The sequence below is a fragment of the Aptenodytes forsteri genome, unplaced genomic scaffold (genome assembly GCF_000699145.1).
Source record: "Aptenodytes forsteri isolate BGI_AS27 unplaced genomic scaffold, ASM69914v1 Scaffold8, whole genome shotgun sequence".
In the NCBI taxonomy this organism is placed as follows: domain Eukaryota; kingdom Metazoa; phylum Chordata; class Aves; order Sphenisciformes; family Spheniscidae; genus Aptenodytes; species Aptenodytes forsteri.
This window is the reverse complement of record NW_008796218.1, coordinates 2,734,192-2,753,282: the sequence shown is the minus strand read 5'-3', so window position 1 is coordinate 2,753,282 and position 19,091 is coordinate 2,734,192. Positions and strand designations below refer to the sequence as shown.

At 39.0% G+C, this 19,091-nt stretch overlaps 1 protein-coding gene across 2 annotated transcripts in view; it reads right to left on the bottom strand.

Moving 5' to 3' along the window:
• The window catches only part of HPS5 (HPS5, biogenesis of lysosomal organelles complex 2 subunit 2), a 20,742-nt gene extending 3,263 nt beyond the window's left edge, over positions 1–17,479 (bottom strand). Inside the window, exons 1-17 of one of the 2 annotated variants that reach the window (XM_009288764.2) lie at positions 17,313–17,479; positions 16,748–16,858; positions 15,836–15,900; positions 15,022–15,214; positions 13,360–13,493; positions 11,863–12,078; positions 11,442–11,513; positions 11,121–11,209; positions 9,936–10,114; positions 9,553–9,711; positions 8,270–8,429; positions 6,068–6,191; positions 4,086–4,232; positions 3,085–3,159; positions 1,978–2,585; positions 562–685; positions 212–367 (exon numbers count right to left, since the gene is read on the bottom strand). In XM_009288764.2, the coding sequence (XP_009287039.1) occupies positions 212–367; positions 562–685; positions 1,978–2,585; positions 3,085–3,159; positions 4,086–4,232; positions 6,068–6,191; positions 8,270–8,429; positions 9,553–9,711; positions 9,936–10,114; positions 11,121–11,209; positions 11,442–11,513; positions 11,863–12,078; positions 13,360–13,493; positions 15,022–15,214; positions 15,836–15,900; positions 16,748–16,858; positions 17,313–17,420 (2,720 nt within the window). In that variant the 5' untranslated portion in view covers positions 17,421–17,479. Of the gene's footprint in view, positions 1–211; positions 368–561; positions 686–1,977; positions 2,586–3,084; positions 3,160–4,085; positions 4,233–6,067; positions 6,192–8,269; positions 8,430–9,552; positions 9,712–9,935; positions 10,115–11,120; positions 11,210–11,441; positions 11,514–11,862; positions 12,079–13,359; positions 13,494–15,021; positions 15,215–15,835; positions 15,901–16,747; positions 16,859–17,312 lie in introns of those variants that run through there. The other variant, XM_009288765.1, reaches the window with a different exon arrangement.
• Between the last annotated feature and the right edge of the window lie 1,612 nt (positions 17,480–19,091).

Genomic DNA, 19,091 nt, shown 5'->3' with positions numbered 1-19,091 from the left:
GCATATAATCTAACAAAAAAAAAAAAGACACAACAGTCTGAGAGACCAACTAAAACTGGCAGAATGAATTGGAATCTAATGCTAAAGAACACCAACTAGACAGATACAGAAACAGTAAAAAAAGCCCCCAAAAAACAAAATCAAAAACAACCCCGCACAGCTACATGATGAAGAGAGCGGACAGACGAAGAAGATTCTACATTCCCTTTACCTTTTATCCTCTGGCTTTGATTTCACCAAACTATCTAAATATGCTAAAAAGTGAGCTGGATCATTCCTGCAAAGCTGTTTGATATCAGTAGGCAAAATAGAGGGGTGGAACTTGATCAAGGGCCGAAGAGCTGTTTCCCCAAATTTTTCATAAAGCCTGGAGAGAGAGGATAAAAACTATTTTCAGTACCAAACAGCAAAATTATATTTTTTTTTCTTGCAAATTCAAGATAGTACTGAAAAGTGATCTCTTTAAAAGATTCCCAGAAAGCTTCATGAAATGCTAAGTGAACCAATTCCTGCTAGCAAGTTAACAACACTGAAGAGAAAAAAAAGGACTGGGCTACAAACCTTTGAGCATGTACCAGTAATATCGGGCTATCATCCCAAGGCCCCAGGTCATGCAGCTGTTTCAGTATTTTCAACATATCTTCATTTTCCATTGCTAAAGCCACTGGACTGTGACAAGTTAGTTCTGAAATAAGTCAGCGCACAAGTTACAAGACACGGACAAGTTGTTTTTTTTCTTAACACGCACACAGCTCTTTTTAAGCTTAAGGACAAAAGTTATCACTACTTTCATGGAACTCTCTAGCTAACAGTAGTAAGTGAACAGATCCTACTTGTTCATTTCATAGAAATCAACATCACTAATCTATGCTTACAGCAAATTACAGTTATAAAATGATACAATTAAGGCATGGAATGATATTCTTGATATATTTTACTTTTCTTTAGATTTCTGAGGAGGCAATTTTTCCTCTCGTGAAAAAAGATAGCCCACTGCAGGACATATGGCTTGCTGAATACAACGCAGATCTGCATCAGTTTTCATGTATTACGATTTGCTTCTATTAATAAAACCTTCAGCTTAGACACTGACTTCACAGAATGCAGAATTCAACACAAACCTTGATCCTGATGAAATGTGAGTATTAATCTACAGGCACAAGTGCAGTCCAACTGAGGACAAACTGGGAATCACGCATTACTGTCGCTTCTAGGGCTCTCAGAATCCAAATAGTGAACAGAGAAACTAACCCTCAAAGCAAGATTCTGTTGTTTGACTACTCTCTGTTGGTGCCAAATCAATGCTAAGACTTTAATTCACTCTTAAAAGAAATGTGTAAAGCAGAAACTGAATGCAGAGAACAGATGAAGTTCTGTTTTCCAATATAATCAGGAAGCTTTGGTTCAATAAGGCTAAAGAGGCATCAAAAAGATCAGAAAAGATTTCTGTGGAAAAAGGAAGTCTCATGTGATCACAAGCCACTCATTTGCATGGAACCATCTATCCCATTCAGTTTTGTTTCACATTAACGACATTTCTCTACAAGTCGAATCTTCCATTTCCAGTGCAAATACTGAAGCCCCTCCCCTAGCTTTTGCCTTGTTTCTATAGACATATGATTCTAATTAAGATGCTTTTGCTCTTTGAAGCACATATATTTGTTTTTAAATAGATCTGGTCTGTAATCACTACAATGTTCAACCAACAAGCTCCATATAAATTAAAAGGTTCACAATTGCAAAGTGGGGGGAGCAACAGTCTCTCCAAGGAGCCAGCAGTTCTTCGTAAGTTAGCCTTTGGGGAGAAAACAAACCACCAAGCAACCCAAAACCAGAACAAAAACTCCCACACACAAACCATCCTCGCCCTCCCCCTTCTACACCTGCAGAAGGAAAATTTGCAGACACAAATGGAAGTGTCTTCAAGCTTTTTTCTTTTTTCTCCCAGTCTTATGCAATAAAATTTTCATTAGTTACCTTTCAATCCTGTGATGTACGTTTCCCATACATTAGGACTGGTTGCATACATGGTTATAATACACTGCTTTAGTCTTTTTAAATCCAAAAGAAAGAAGTAGCTTCGCATAAACCTACAAGCCAAGGTCCACGAAGCTGCTAGTGGCAGACTTCCATCAGAGCTTTCCTCTGCCTCACCATTTCCACAAGAAAATACACGCAGCTCAAAACACAGTGTTGTCAACTCAACGAGATCTTTCTGAACATCCGGTTCTATGACACATGGAGGAGACACTTGAAAGCAGCAGTCCAAAGGTCCCTTCAAATCAGTACTATTTTCACACATGGTTTTGCTTACACAGGTTTCATCAGCATTTTCCTCTTCAGTGCAGTCTTCCAAGATACTACTCTGTTCTTTGTCTGCTGGGTCTCCATCAGTTGGATCCAGTCGTAGGTTTTCCTCCAGGACTGCCCTCTCTTCTTCAGCACACACAGTCTTGCTTTTCTTAATAGAGGAAGCAGAATGCTCTTTGCTGCCTAACTTTTCTTCTAGATAGATAAGCCATTCCTGTAAAACCCTTCTCATAGACTGTGGTTCTAACAAAACCAGGGGATCCTGGAGTTTGGCTCTGTAGCATAAAAAAGAAGTTTGCTAAGTTGCTTGACAGTTATAAGATGCCACAAGTGAAGTATTATATATGTTTTGTGAAACTCAAAGTATATTCCTAAACTTGACTTATGGTCGGCTGTTGTTTTGAGTGCATCAAACAGAATTTAGGCTACTTAGGCTGTCTACATTTGATATTAGAACATTCTGAGTTCCTCAAGATTTCTTTCAGAATAGATTTTTCTTTGTTAGGTGGTTTAGGATTTGTTTTTTTAAACTATGCTTGTAATTAGGACAAAAGGATAATGCTAAAGTTTTTAGTGGGTTTTGCTTGGTTTTACATAGGGGAAACAAATCATTAACCAAATGAATTAACCAAATGAGATCCTTTCAGTTTAAGTTAATAGACATTTACAGCATTACTTTTATATTTATGTAACGAATAAAAAAATAGTAATTTAAAAAATCATTTTTCTACCAAAACCCAATATATCTATACACTAAAAAGTTTCCCTGCTTACATAGCTTCTGCTGTTGCAGCCTTGAGATCTCTTAGATGGTCCTCCTCTGGAAGCTGGCAGCTCTGTGGTTCTAACCTAGAAAAACACATTAATTTCAGTCTTATCTGAAGCATTATCTTTAGTAATTTAAGTGAAGATTTCCTCACAAATTTCCTCAAATTTGTGAGGAAACAACATTAATTCCTTCATTAAAAAAAATAGAAAGCTTTAATTTCTAAAGAAGGAACAGCTCAACAGACATTATGGATGAATTGGGCATGAAGAGCAACCGATAATATATTTTTGTGACCTTCTATAATGGCTTCTACTCCAACTACAGCAGATTTCTGAAGGTACTGAATAAAAATCAGTATCGTGCCACTATATGAAAGTTAGTCCAAAACGTAAGTTAGCAAATCATTGGAGTATGAAGTAACTTAGCTCTGTATTAATTGGACAACTATTAAAGAAGTTCAATGTTTTATAGCTACCATTATTTAAAAAAAAAAAAAAAATGTTTTTAGGGAGATAAAAGCGTTTACTCCCCACTCAGAAATGACAGCAAATGAATTGGACAACTATTAAAGAAGTTCAATGTTTTATAGCTACCATTATTTAAAAAAAAAAAAAAAATGTTTTTAGGGAGATAAAAGCGTTTACTCCCCACTCAGAAATGACAGCAAATGAACTGTTGGACTCACAGTTCATATCACGTCCATAACTATAATGAGCATCACAGATCAGCAATTCTCATGTAGTGTAATATACTACGTTCTTGCTCTTCAGTTATTACAGCACTGTGGAGAGTGCATGCTCCACCACCCAGAAGTGTTCATTGCCTAATCAGCTTCTAGGAAAGGAGTCAGGGAGAACCAGTGAAACCCACCATAGTAATGAAGGCAGCTGCAAAAACCTAACACTGAGCTTGCCGTTCTACTCGAAACAGTAGTTTTTCCTTTAGGTTGTTATCCTCAGAATCCCCAGCAAATGCAATTGCTAAGAAAACGTGATTTTGCACTCACTCTTTCTCTTCCTGGGGAGATGCTACCAGATTAACAGTCAACTCCTGCAGCTGCTCATCATCCTTTGCTTCTTGCCTCCCTCTAGTATCAGGACTTATATGAAGCGTGCCAATCTTTTCAGTAGTTTTGCGTACAAAGCTGGAAACACTAGGAGTCAGAAGTTCAAACATTTAAAATTGGAAGTTCAGAACCAAACAAATCAAGCACTTCCTTTCCATTCAAACCATGATTTCAGAAAACTTTATAATCTGAAGGACTCTTGAGAAAAGGATGAGAACAGTGATGACCAACAAGAACAAAACCCACTAAGAAGCTGCTCAAAATTCGTATTTCAGTCATGATCCATACTTCCAGCACAGAATAAAAACCTAAAGTATTTAAGACTTGGTTTCTTTGCTGCTGGAGAAACAGGATCACATACTAACATTAGTGCTTACATTTTCACATATATTCGTATGCAAATAAATGCAGATTGGCTACATTGCATTTTAAAGCTTATAAACAGAAAGCATCATTAGGAAATTATGTCCCTCTTGGTGGTAAGAAAGTTTTACAATACCCCAAGTTAATTCTTCAGATGACAAAGCTTACTAAAAACGTCCTTTTCACGTCATCAGTCCCTATCCCTTTGGGTATTTTATTCAAGAGGAAGCCCAGTGAACATACCAAAACCCAATTATTTGTACCACCGCCATGAAGAGAACTATGTCATTGAGAGTTGAACAGAAGAATCAGCTTCTTGCTTTCTGGACAAGAACTAGTTTAAGAGCATCAAGAAAAAAGCAACCCTTTTACTTGCTTGCCAGAGAATATGGCATCTTTACTATACCAAGGTATAGCAAAAGCTGAAGGTTGCTGCAGAAGAGAGAAAGGATTCAAATGTAGCAAAACAATTGGACTTTAATGTATAGAAGGATTAAAGGTAAATTTTTAAAAATTAACTGTAAATATGATAGTATTTTATTCAATTATAAACTGAATATAGTGATAACTAAATCTTCAAGTATTCACTATTAGTGGAAACACTTATTACTAGCAAAGTCCTAAAAACTGCTTACAGTTTAGAAAGAATTCAAAACATTGCATGTACTTCTGAAGGTTATTCTGAGATCCTCACACTATTGATATCAGCTACAATTTTTTGTTGCAGGACATAATTCACACACCTAAGTGATCAAGGGAGGGCTACGCAATTTTTCAGACTATCATTATGGGCCAGCAACATTTTAGCTAAGAAACTAACAAACTTTCCCCCCCCCCCCTTTTCAAATTTTTACAAAAAAAACAAAAACCTTCCCCCCCCCCCCCAACTTTTTAAGTTACGGATTTAACACCATCTCCTTTATATTCATCCCCCCCTGTTTTTTAAAGTGAGTTTTAAAATAGCAATTTGATTTCTGCATAAAACGGACACTACCATATTTACTTGTACCAGGTATAAGCTACCATTATTCCATAAACACTCGGGGAATTGATTAGATTCACTGCAAGGTGTATGGGGGGGAGATGGCAGATCACATGGTATACTTCGCAAGAGTGTTTTAGCAATATCTAGCATGCTTTTAATATTTTAATGTTTGTCCCCAAGCAACACAGGCAGCCTTCACTCACTGTTCAGAAATCTAAGTACCAGAAAAGCAAAATCCCAAAACAATACTCAGCAAGTTTGCTTTGAATACAAATCACAACCACAGTTTACAGGGTAATGTTAAACATTCTTGGACATTTGAACATTCTTAGCCATTTCAAAACTGAGGCTGAAATCTTGGCTCCACTAAAGTTAACAGCAGCTCTTCATATCTTCATTAGAGTCAAGATGGAAGGTTTAAATTGTCTAGCAAACTTGACTACATCTCCAGTGTTTCAGTTCAAACGTTACATTTTTGCAGAACAGAGTACGAACTAAACCAGATAACGCTACAAATTCAGAGGACAGAAAAAGGAAAGATGTAATGGATGAGTGAACCTGCTGCAAGTTTTACCTTTCTTTGACAGCTTGGAGAGAGACGAGAGGAGATGGGGAACGAAATGACAAAGGAATACTGAATGGGAGAAATGTCTCATTCCGGTCAGCCTCAACCGTCACAGATGCATGAGATACATTGTCTAACAAATGGAATTGAAATAAAGAGTCATGAAACAGTGGCCTGGCAAAAATGGAACAGTGAAACAAACTGCGAGTCCCTAATTCAGTAATGGATAACCTGCATGGGATATTTTCATACTTAATATTCAAGAATGTGGGGAGCCAGAAAAGTGCTATTTGGTTTCAAGGGCCATTTTATTACTGCCTTTGAATCTGGCAGGTCTGCTTTGCTAATAGTCTTTTGGCTCTATAACAAGGCAAATGATGATCAACGACTGTATGAAAACTATCTTCTAAAAGTAGACTTACAGTCCATTTAGGGGACAAAAATCTTGATTTAATCCACTGACAGTTACTTAAACATCTAGGAAAATTAAGTATTGTGGCATACATCAATTCACATTGCATGATTTCCTAAAACCTAAATCACATACGAACATACAGAGACACATAAGCCATCGTTAAGGTATAAATCACCCTTTTATTTGAACGGACTTCAAAATATAATTGAACCCACAGCTCTCTGGCTTTTGATAAGAATCACAGGAAATATAGAATCACTGACTATTTCCTTTTCACTCTTATACCCCTAACAGTATCTACAATGTGTTTTGATTAATCATTTCCTGGTACAAACACACACTGTATCTTTTAAGTGATGTAAATAAGAAAAAAAGGATCCTTTTAAGTAAGGATGACACTGCATTTTGCAACAGTCAGCACTATCTGCACTGTTGAGAGGAAAAGATACCATGCTGTTACAGAAATTCTACCATCAGAATCCACAATATCTCTAGATAGGTCCTAAAGGTCACAACTGATTTTAAGACTGCTTGTAACTAAGGCTGCTTTTGTTCATTATGCAGGTTAGAAGCCTAAAGACTTATGACATCTTACATAAATGTGAGCAGGGAAACACTAAGTCCATTTCTCTTAAATACCAAATTAAGTACACATGCTTCAAGAAGCATCTAGAACTTCTCTACTTTGAAATAATCAGAAAATTTGTTATCTCTTGTTGAACAGATAGAACTTTTCTATATTCCGACATTCAAAAACTACGTCCCTTCATTTTAGAGCTTTAATATGGGAAATGATACACTTCTTTCCAAGTTTTCTCATCTGTTGTTTTTATGGTGATGTAGGTAAAGAGGCAAACGTACACATAAGTGCTACAAACAGCACGTAGGTTTGTCAGCAGGATAACACTACTGACAAGTAGGGGCATAAATACTAATTCCTATACTCTCCCTCCCCATTGTGGTCTTCCCACAACAAGGCACCCAAATTCTCTCCATCCTCAACTGGCATCTACTCTCTGCAAAAGCTAAAGAGCAGCTTTTTTATTAGAAAGCCTCTCTACCGTACCTGGAACTAAGCCAGCTCCTCATCATCCCGGGTTTCTGCATCCCTCCCAATCCCAACCAGAGCAGAGAACAAGACCCATTATTGTCTCACTCTAGCTTTCGCCCAGTGACAGATATTCATTAGGAAATAAAAAAAGCTCCCTGGATGTTAGCTAATAACAATTCTATCATCCCTATGCTAATGTATACACATGTAAGAGATGATCCCTTTTACAAATGAAACCCCGCAAGAAAGTTAAGAACACATCATAAACCTACTGTTTTGCGTGAAGAAATATAAAGCCAGAGCCAAGATTAAGAAATGCTTTCCTGGACCTAATATTACTGGACGGATAGCGTCAGCAAACAAATCTCATTTGAAGCTCAAGTAACACTGGCATAGTCAGCTGGGAGAATCTTAGTATTAATGCTGAAGTGCACAGAGAGGAGAGGTGGCGGAAATTTGAGTGAAGTCCTAGCTTGGTAAAAGCCCTCTAGACCTTTTGTTTTGTTTCTCTGGGTTGTGCTTGTTTTTAAGCTTGGATTTCTGTGGAGCCAGCGTTTCACCCCAATGTTTCAAGAAAAGAGTTTGACTGCAAGGTGGGGCGACTGTGTTCCCATTGATCAATTAGAGGATTTAATCATGGATAACTTGATAGTGGAAAATAAGAGCACAGAGCCAACCCAATCAAATTCTTGTAGAATAAATAAAAATTGCATCCGAACAACATATTTTCATTAAGAAATATTACCAAGTTCTACTTGCTCATCTTCCTGGTGTGCAGGAAATTCTTTAAGTCTCTCATCTTCTGAGAACGTCTGACTGTGGAGAGAACATGAATCTTCATCTGACTGACTGCCTCTTCGACTAATAACACGATATATTCCAGAGTCTAAGACACTGAAGCTTTCCTGTCAGACAAGGGAGAGGAGTTAGATGTTGTGCGAGTTGCACTTCCTTGTTAAACTTCCTGCAACGAACTCAACCAACCATACCCACACAAATAACCTCACAGCACTTCGTAATTCACTGTCTGGAAAATCCCGATATAACAGCGTATTTTTGACACATCCAGAATGGAAAAGTACACACATGCCAACAAGCGTGCAGTCCAGTGACTTTATGAAGATTTATATGCCACAATTGCTTTTAGGAAAGCAGCCTGCAGAACAACTGGTGTACTTAGTACAAGATAAAAACCATCTCTGCTTTAGCCCTGCATCCAAGACTGTCACTTCACCCCTTTGTACCTGTGTACCCAAGAGTCTGTATTCTTTTTGCTGGTTAACCATACTCAGCTAGCACAATTACGGAACCTGCAAAACTATTTAGTTCCAGGACACACGTACATTCTTTTGCTCATGGTCAGTCTATGTAGTTTACTTTCCCATCTACTAATGAAAAAAAACTCGTCTACCACATCAAGATGGAATTTACATTACTTTGTCTTTTTAAACTTTACTTTTTAAACATTGTTACAGTGAAAGCAGCAACTGATACGAAATATTTCCCCTTTCTTGAAAAGCTGCTGGGAAGCCAAGACAATACCAAGCAGCTGTACGTGTAAAAGAATATTAGAAATGTGCTTTGATTTTTTTTTTTTTCCTTAGAGCTTTCTGCTTAAGCTTCATAGAGTGAGACAATTTTTTAAATAGGGCTAGGATAGTTCTGAGCATTCGGACATTCCATTTTCACCACATAAAACTACAGTTACAATCAAGATGACCTTTACTGAAGCATGTTAAGACACTAAACTCAGCTGTGGAGAAAGTCATCTTCGTATCAATCTTTGTCCACATCTCAACTATTAGCCACAAAATAATATGGAAAAAAGGCAGAGGTCTAAGAGCTTAAAGAATACAAACAGTAGTACTTCATACCTCTGTACCCCACCTAATTTTAGAAAATAGCATTATCAGCTATAGTAGACATGGTAAAAATGAAAGCCTTATCTTCAAAGTGAGCAACGAGGTGATTTTAATTCATAAAGATAAAATCTGCAGGTAACATTTTTGGCACTACCAATACGCTTACATGAGATGAAATACTGCTCCTTCTACTGCTGCACGCAGAATCTAGAGGTTCCAACTTTGAAATTAGTTCTTCCAGCTGCATAATGAGATCTTGTTGGGTTGAGGCATCCAGCTGAGACTTCAAGTGCTCCAGCTTGTCTAGAGGCAAATTTTTTCTTGCCTATAAAGCACACAGTGAAACAGAAACATTATTTCTAATGCACATGTGAAAAGCAAAAGGTACCATATATGGAAGCTAATTTTCATCCTAAAAGTGTAACGTTTAGAAGACTTTTTAAAAACTCCAAGAATATGAATCTCAGAAACCTACGTAACTTAATGGAAGAGGGTGACAGGAAACAGAGTGAAGTTGCATTGCACGTTTACAAAGACGTATTTACTTACTCTGCAAGAAATGATTGAATTTTGGAAGAGACAACAGACCCTGGCAGCAAGTGTCCAGAACCCTCTTCTTATCAGACGCTCTATGCAGCGGTCTACCAGCAGAAGGGAGAGGTGCAGAACTTTTCCATTTGTATGCAGACAGAACAACTCACTTTTGTAAACTGCAATATCCTGAATATCTGCAAAACAAGATGCACAGAAATATCTAAAGGACTGAAATTGTTAGTCAACATTCCTTTCTGTTCCTGAAGGAAGGTGAAAACATGTTTCCCATCTGACTGCAAATGCATGCAAAAGCCTAATACACTGTAGCACAAGTGGCATGGAGAAAACAAACACTGAAGAGTGCTAAGCTAGTATCTAACAACTATAAAGCACAGTTAAAGTATCAAAACTTTACAGAGCTGCATTTCTAGAAAGCATTCAAAAAGTACACTAACGTTACTGAGAAGTTTCCTTTTCCTCTGAAGGGGGATGAAAAACTAAAGACTGATAAAGATGAGAAATACATCATTGTAAGCTTTGAAACAGAAGGAAAACATTTGCTAGTAGAAAAACACTTCGACCTTTCAGCAGTTTTCAAATGAAATAGTTATGCTATATGCAAACACTCTATGACAAAGGCACTGGAAACTTAACATCAAAGGCAGGGAGAGAAGGGGAAGGAAAAGACTGACTGTGACTAACGGTTCTAGGACTACGCTTAAAACCATTTATGAGGCCTCACTCATCTGCCAAATAAGTACATTCCCTGGCTCCAATTTAGACAGGTGTTAGAAAAAACAGGTTTTAAGCTTTCAGCTGCCAGATTATCCTTCACAGGACACCTGACAATAAACCTGAATAAACAGAAGTGAGTAAAGGATACTGCAGGTATTACCTCACTAATACTGCAGGTTATTACCTCTCACTATTTGATAACTGTATTTTAAGATTCACTCTACACCACGTTTTGTTTCTCAAGCATGTTTTCAGAAGTGTGGAGGGAGGGGTTGGCTGGAGGAGGTGGGGAGAGGGTTAATATTCAAGCATATACCTCACAGATGACAATGAAAAACAGTTTTCTGATCAATGTTCTGCAATCTAGCTGCAGAAATTGAGCTTGAAAAGGCTCCATGTTAGGCAAGGGCTTCAGAAGTGACAAACGTAACAGACAATATTACAAAGCGAAGATTCTTGGTTTACCTTTTATTTCACTCCAGAGTAAGACTTGAACACTTTGGGGAAGAAAAATATAAATGCCTCTTTCTGTCCAGGTCATCACACAGTGCTCACTGCAAGCAAAGCAGACGTTAACGGTGCAACAGTTAATTGTGGTAGTCACTGTAAAATATGCAGGGATGGCATTGGCTTACATACAGCAAATGAGAAGTGCGTTGTTTAGCACGATACTTGGAAAATTCTTAGGCAAAAAGATGAAGTCGATAATATAAATTAGGAGAAAATACAACTGTTTTATTTTTAAGTCTACTTTATCAACAGGAAGTTATGCTGACAAATACTCACGTCAAATACAGTAGCTTGGGGAAAGATAAAGATTGTGGAGAGCAGCTGGAACTAGTATAATGAGGATCCAGCCTGTAAAGTAAAACTAGTATCCGTTACAAGCATAACTACAACAATATCGCTTCCTTAATATAGTATTCTTAACCCTGGAAATACAAGGCTGGCTTAAATAAACATAGTCTTATGACAGCAGCATTCATTGCGGTAGTCACACAGACATACCTGCAGAATCAAGGCTTTGGCATTTTTGATAACTCAGATACTGGTTTCTGTTATTAGAGGAGAACGTATTAAGATGACAGCTAGGATTAATGCTTAACTGCACTAGGAGGTAATTTAATCTTCTCAGTATTAAGGCAGTTCTTTTCGTTAGTCTAGAAGTCCCAAGCAAGTTTATCACCGATAACACTCATGCTTCTACCTGAGGGTAACAACAGGGAGAGGCGGTGATGAGAGCAGCTGCTTGAATTGATGTGTGCTTTGCACTTCCCCGTCAAAGTTCACCTCCCACATCCTTGAGCCAGGTCGAGCACAATATATTAACGGCTGTTGATTCCCACTGTTTTTTCCAACAGGGAAGAAACATGCTCCAAATTCTCCATCTCTCTCTTTGTTACCAATTTTCCAGAACTTCTCTCTAGGGGAAGAAACATACTTGTTAAAGCAATGTTAATAAAGGCTCTTATTAATTTTATGTTGTTCTTGAAGAATAAAAATACTAAATCCTAGTTGCTGAATTGGTTTTGGTGCTTTAAAAAAGTCTGTAATAGATATTATAAAGCCTGCACAAAGTTTATAAAAGACAGGGTGCAGAAATATTTATTAGTTTAAACGAATGCTCAGATCATGAAGGGGTTTTTTTTCAGCAGAACCAGTTGGTCAACCTGGTAATGGGAAGGTGATGGTGCAAATGATCCCAGAAACCTTTTCCAATCCCATGAAAGACGAGACAGTGATTATGAATAGTTGGCATGGATTTACGAAGGGGAAATCATGTTTATAGCCCTCTACAACAGAATGATTGGCTTGATAGATGAGGAGAGCAGTGGATGTTGTTTATCTTGACTTCAGTAAGGCTTTTGACACCGCCTCTCCTAACATCTTCACAGACAAACTGAGGAAGCGTGGGCTAGATAAACAGACATGGAGAAACACAAAGTCCTGCACTGGGGGAGGAATAATCCCAGGCACCAGGACAGGCCAACTGGCTGGAAAGCAGTTTTGTAGAGAAGGGCCTGGGAATCCTGGTGAACAACAAGGTCATCATGAGCCAGCAATGCACCCTTTTGGCAAAGAAGGCCAAAAGCTTCCTGTGGTGCATTAGGAAGAGCATTGCCAGTAGGCCAAGGGAGGTGATCTTTCCCCTCTTCTCAGCACTGATGAGATATCTGGAGTGCTGGCTCCCCAGTACAAGAGACACATGGACATACTGGAGCAAATCCAGCGATGGGCCACAGAGACAACTAAGGAATTGCAGCACCTGTCTTATAAGAAGAGGCTGAGAGAGCTGGGCTGGTCAGCCTGGAACAGAGAAGGCTCAGAGTTGGAACTCATCTCATCCCACGTGTATAAATACCTGATGAGGGAGTAAAGAAGACGGAGCCAGACTACTCTCAGTGGTGCCCAGTGAAAGGACAAGAGGCAATGGGCACAAATGGAAATACAGGAAATTCCATTTCAACATAAGAAAAAGCTCTATTATTGTGAGGGTGGTGAACCACTGGAAAAGGTTGCCCAGAGAGCTTGTGGAGTCTCCATCCCTGGAGATGCTCAAAATCTAACTGGACACAGTCCCGCACAATCTATTCTACCCAACTCTGCTTTGAGCAGGAAAATTGGACTAGATCTCCAGAGGTCACTTTAGAAACTCTGTGTGACTCTGTAAAGTCCAATATTTTACAAGTAAAACATAACTTGCCTCTCGGTATCACACAAATAAGTGCGTGTAAGTGAAGATATGAGCAGTCTTCCATCCAAATAATCAAGCTGAACAACACGAGAATCTACGGTGGTTATAATCTGAACAGGAAACATCACAAAAGTAGCAGCAGCCTACAGTTAAAAAGAAAAAAGAAAGAAAACATACAGGGCCTCAGTTCAAAGTAAAGACTATTTCATTAAGTTAAAATCACAAAATTCGGAAAAGACTCATGTATGGTACAAATACACAGCATAAGACAGAGCAGTTCCTTTCTTCTCTCTCCCTTACAAAACAAGGCTTCAATGCTTAGAGGCATAAAAGTCTAAATCCTCCTTTTCCTAAAACCATTATTGAAGTTTTAAGAAAAAAAAAAAAAATCCCTGTAGCACCCTGCCATTTCTTTATAAAGAGTGTGTTTTTTGTAATATTAAGAGGGGTTTTTATTCTTGCTCTTGTAAGCTTCGTGCTTTTGTCAATTCTCTCCCATGGGTACTTTCAGCCAGCAAACAGTTTTATGGAGACAGACCTGAGGGATTACTTGATACAAAAAAACTTCCATCAGATTTAGGTGGTTTACATGAACTCACTTTCTCTATTACCCTGCAGCAAATTACCCAAATACTATTTATTATACAAGTGTCTCAGTTTGCATGGGTGGCAGAACAAAGCCATAGACAGACTTCTTATGAATAAGAAACTACTTGGAACTGCACTCAAATTTTCTAGCAGATGGTCACCATTTTTGACAGCTTGAAGCTGTTTTCTTTGTTAGGAATGTGTCAATTCCCTACTTCAAACAAAGTGCATTACATGAGAGATTCAACAGTCCGATTCCTTTAACAGGCATGAGCAGACATATTCCGTGGGCCTTGCCCTTCTCTCCTCTTCTTTTTCCCTCTCTTTGCACAGTTGAATTTTTTTGCCTTTTCTTTAAATGCAATAGTCTTGCTACTTTTAAGTCAATTTTCCATCAAGATCCTTCATGAGGGCTAGAAAGGATCTGGAGGAACACACCTATTTCCAGGCTGTGCTCCTTCTTACAGATTAAAAGGAGAAGAAAAGGACCTAGTAATGGTAAAAGTTAAAGAACACTCAAGGGCTAAAAATCAGGCTGGTATCATTAATTTGTGTGCCCTTCGCACAAAATGCAATGGATGTAAGCTTGACATCCACCTACCATTTATTTTAACTAATCCACATCTTTAAGAATAAGAGTATCCAGACAGAGCCAAGCAAAATCAGGGTCTGGGATTGCCCTTTCTCAGACTGACAGCTGAGCCGAGGACTAAAACACACAGCTGAACCTGTAGCTGGAGTCTAAGGAATCCAACAGGCTCAGAAACACCAAGACCCTGGGCTTGGATGCTTGTAAATTCCAAGAGGAAGAAGCTCGGCCAGTTTTTAATTCTGTACATTTGAAAGCATTTTTATGTTACATTACTAAAACAGCTAAAAGAGGGGGTGGGGGAAGTTCACGGGTTAGGAATTCTACTGTTGTCTCAAGAGCAGAAGACTGTTCTTCATCCCAACAGTCAAAGCTACCAGAACTTCATCAGCTGGCAAGTTTCCTCTGTTCTACTTTACTATACTGAACAAAAAGATTCCACACATCATCCCCTGGGAACCTCTTCATCTCAAACAAAGTATGCAACATTTTACCTTCCCGTGTTTCGATGTGTTAATCTTGATGGCTGATACTTTTCCCACATGATCTCCTACAAAAACACGAAGAGCAGCTGTATCCCAACACAGAGCTGTGACTTTTCTGCCCTTATGCTCAGAGGAAACATAAATCCGTTCTGGCTTCCCACGACGTTCCTGATTCAGCTCCCAGACTACTACAAGACCTTGGCTACAATAATTCAAAAAGAAAATACAATTTGAGAATAAATTTTCTGATGTTTTATCATTAATAAAGATGCATTATTCCAAAGAAACAGAAAATCTAAGCAAAGTAGTACATCTCAGAGCTGGTTGTGTTTAAGATTGCATGCTTTCAAGAAGTGTCACATTCTTAATTCTGAAGAAGAATAAGTGTCCTTCCTTGCACTATGATGTATCAGCAGCTTTGGAAGGCTACTCTCACATTTACTGGAATTGCCAGTAAGGATGCAGAAAAATAAGCATTTAAATGGATTTTAAACAATGTAAGTGGTATTAACTACCAATCTCACTCTGCCAGGTTAATGAGGGTATTTATTTTGATGCTGAAAGGTCTCAGGGAGACATTTATCATCATAACTTCACATGCATCAGCTCTCCCATAGATGTCCTGTTACAGAAATAATACTTATTCTGGAACAATTATTCCAGAAAAAAAGTTAAGCAAACTGTCTATGCAGGGAATTATTCTGTAGGGGCCTCTACCAGTTAATTCCCTGGCCCCCTCCAAGTTCTCAGCAGATGTCCAAGTCTGAAACTTAGAAGCTACTTAAAAATATTTATCTAGAATTTAGGTTTCTAAGTCACTCACCTGGTGGCGACAGCAACATAGTCTTCATCATGTAAACAACAGGCAACCCGGGAAATGGCACCTTCCTGAAAGCAAGTATGGGAGTAAGCACAGGTAAAAGTTGTTCTTGTACTGCCTTTACCACTACACAACTTTTATCTCTAAGATATAAACCAGATTCACGTCAACAGCTGCTACCACTTTGTTGTAATGTGTTGGGTTTTTTTTTGTTTGGGTTTTGTTTGCAAACACTGAGTTTACTCTAAAAAGATGCAGCTGACAACAACATAACAGCATCAAGAGAAACAACTGCAGTTCATTCTCTGATGTGGAGAACACTGAAATCAGTCTCCTGTCCTTGCACCTATGGAAGTTGTTTTGCCAGAATTAAGCGAGATGCTCCCAACCTTAAAAAAATGGCTGCATTCATGTTACAGTGGGAGCAGCAGTGGCTCCCAGGAAATAGCATCTGGCTGTAGAAACAGCAATCCCTGTTCCATAATCTCTTTCAGCAAAAGCAAGCCAGCCTGTCTTTTCTTTGCTTATCCAGGTAGTTCATAGTTTGGACATCCAAACATTGGTAGTTATCTACATGTGAGTTGCTCTGGTTTCATATTCAAAGTTTTCTTCTAATTCTTAAATAGTCAGGTAACTTTGTTGCTGCTGTTAAAAGTAAGAATTTAAAAAACAAAGGTCTGACCCTCTCAAGTAATTTCTTTCACACCTCATGAATTCTATTACACCACACACTGTGGGGATACACTCCAATACCACAACCTGTTTTAAATGGAGCAGTCCAAACCTTCACCTTATTTGGACAATTTAGCAAGCTGAAAATGCCTGTTGACTCTTAATAAAAATTAACTTGAAACAATGTCTCTTTCCCAGTCCCATTTTCCCTGGAAAGTTTTGTATAGAATTCTCTACCCTTACCTTATGAGTGAGAAAGAGTCTTTGCTTCCAGCCATCTTTCTGTATAAGGTTCAGTCCTCCTCCTGAACTGCCTAGAGCTAGCCATCTCTTCGACACAGCTATACACGTGCACTGAAGGAATAAAAATTATAATGCACAACACGGCTGCTAGTAAGTACTAACAGTATCTTTTTCTTACATTATTATGTTATTTTTTAAAGGCTTCATTGCCAGCTGTGTGTACCAGTCCTGAAACACTGGCAGCACAGTCATCAAAGATAATAGAATAGCACTCTCCGCAACTGGAGCAAACAGTAGAAGACAGCAACCGTGTAAGGCTGTATTATTTACCCCACAGTTACATTAAGAAAACACACACACAGAGGCAATAAGATCCTTTGTCTTCACTACTTCTTCCCAAAGTGTTCCCCCCCCACATAAGATAGCATGCATACACCCAAAAAGAACAAGATTAATCCTGTGGGTTAATCAGATAAAAAATGAAATAAGGTCATTATTTGAATTAAAAAAAAAAAAACAACCAAAAAACCAAAACCAAAAAAATTCCCAACTACCACAAACTCACCTTCAGACGACTAGAATCCAGCCTGAGCGCAGAAAGCAACGGATCCAAACATTCAAACTCTGCCAACACATGGTTGTAAGAGTCTGGAATTATTGGCGCAGAGGCCATTGATGTACAAGACTAGCACTACTCATTCATGGGTGCATTACAGCTTCAGCTTTTAGCTGTACCTGTCAAAATAAAGTAAGTTCTTGATTAGTTCACTTTTTAGTATTACATCTGTTTTTCTGTGTTTAAAGAACCACAGAACGTCTTCCCATTCAAACAGCATCAGGTTTCAGTTTGCCAAAAAGGCCCAAGGGCTGCAAAATTAGACCCCTGCTTCATTTACGAGAAGTTTTTGTTGAAGTTCATTTCAGAATACCAACCTTGGAAATATTTAATATGTAGCCATAAGATATATTTACATCCACCTGTAAAACAAGTTCTGTCTACCTATGGAAAGAGCCTTGTTTTATGGTAAAATGCACTTCCCCCCACAACATGCACCCTTGATTTTAAACTAATTTTCTCAAGGAAAACATTTAGCATTGGCATTTTATACCCACATCACCTTCTCCCCCAAAACTAAATTTAAGGAGTATTATCCTCAACCAATACCAAACTTAGAATTACCTGCATTTGTGCATTTTTAATACAACTATACATAAACATGTATAAACTATCCGTTCTATAGTACCTCCTTTCCAGCATACAACATAGATAACACAGAGTGAAAACCAAGAATCAAAGTTATTGAAGCTGCAACCTCATATATTTTTCCTAAACAGCACATACTTTAAAAGAATCTCTTGTTGGGAATTTTTACAGTTTAGACCTCTATGTTGCTTAAAAAAACCCTTTGTTACACTTCACACTCAAGCCTTTGAATTTCTAAATAATGTTTAGTATGCAATCCCATAAATGAAATAATCCCCCCCCAGAAATACTATCATGCGAAACCTTACATTTCCCTTTTACAAGAAAAGGGAACGCTTACTCTCGCCACGCACCAGGAAAAGGGAAGATACACATTTAGCCAGAGAGACTGAAAATTATTCCTCAAAAATTCTCAAAAAGTCTTAAAAATCTTAAATTATGGGTTGTGAGAACGACTCCACCCCAGCGATAAAGACTAGAACATCTCTGATGACTAAAAAAGGACTGTTTTGCTCTGGATTAGAGCATTTAGTCCAGAAAGACACCCTAATGCCCGTTTTACACACTCTGCCGTACGGAAGGTCGCAGATAACCTCGATCAAACGAAGCCAGCCTGAGATTTTAAAGCCTTCCTTGGAATTCTGTTCTTGGAAACGAGCAACCACCTCGGCGTCTGACCTACCTCTAAACACACGCTGCCCGTTTGCCAGCCTCCAGCTCGAGAAAAGAACTACAAACCCATCTTACTTTCTCTCAGATACACGGAACACCCATCTTACTTTCTCTCAGATACACGGAGTAAAGCAAAGTATCCCAAAAGCTCAGAAGAACCCCCCGACTCCTTCAGAAACAGCTGTCCGCGGAAAGCAGGCGGGCAGGGGACGCTGCTGGCCCAGCCACGGCCCCGCAGCCCGAGCCCCCGAGGGCCGCCGCCCGGGCGGGGCGCCGAACGCCAGCGGGGCGCGGAGGAGCAACGCCGGCACCAGGGAACGAACGCACGCCGGCTCCCGCATCGGGGCTGCGCTTCCCCAGCACCGGCGTGAGGCAACGCCCGCACCAGCGCTCCGAAAGCGGCGGCTGCAAGAGCAAAAGCTGCCGCTGGACGGGCCGCCGGCCGGGAAACGGGCCACAGGGAGCCAC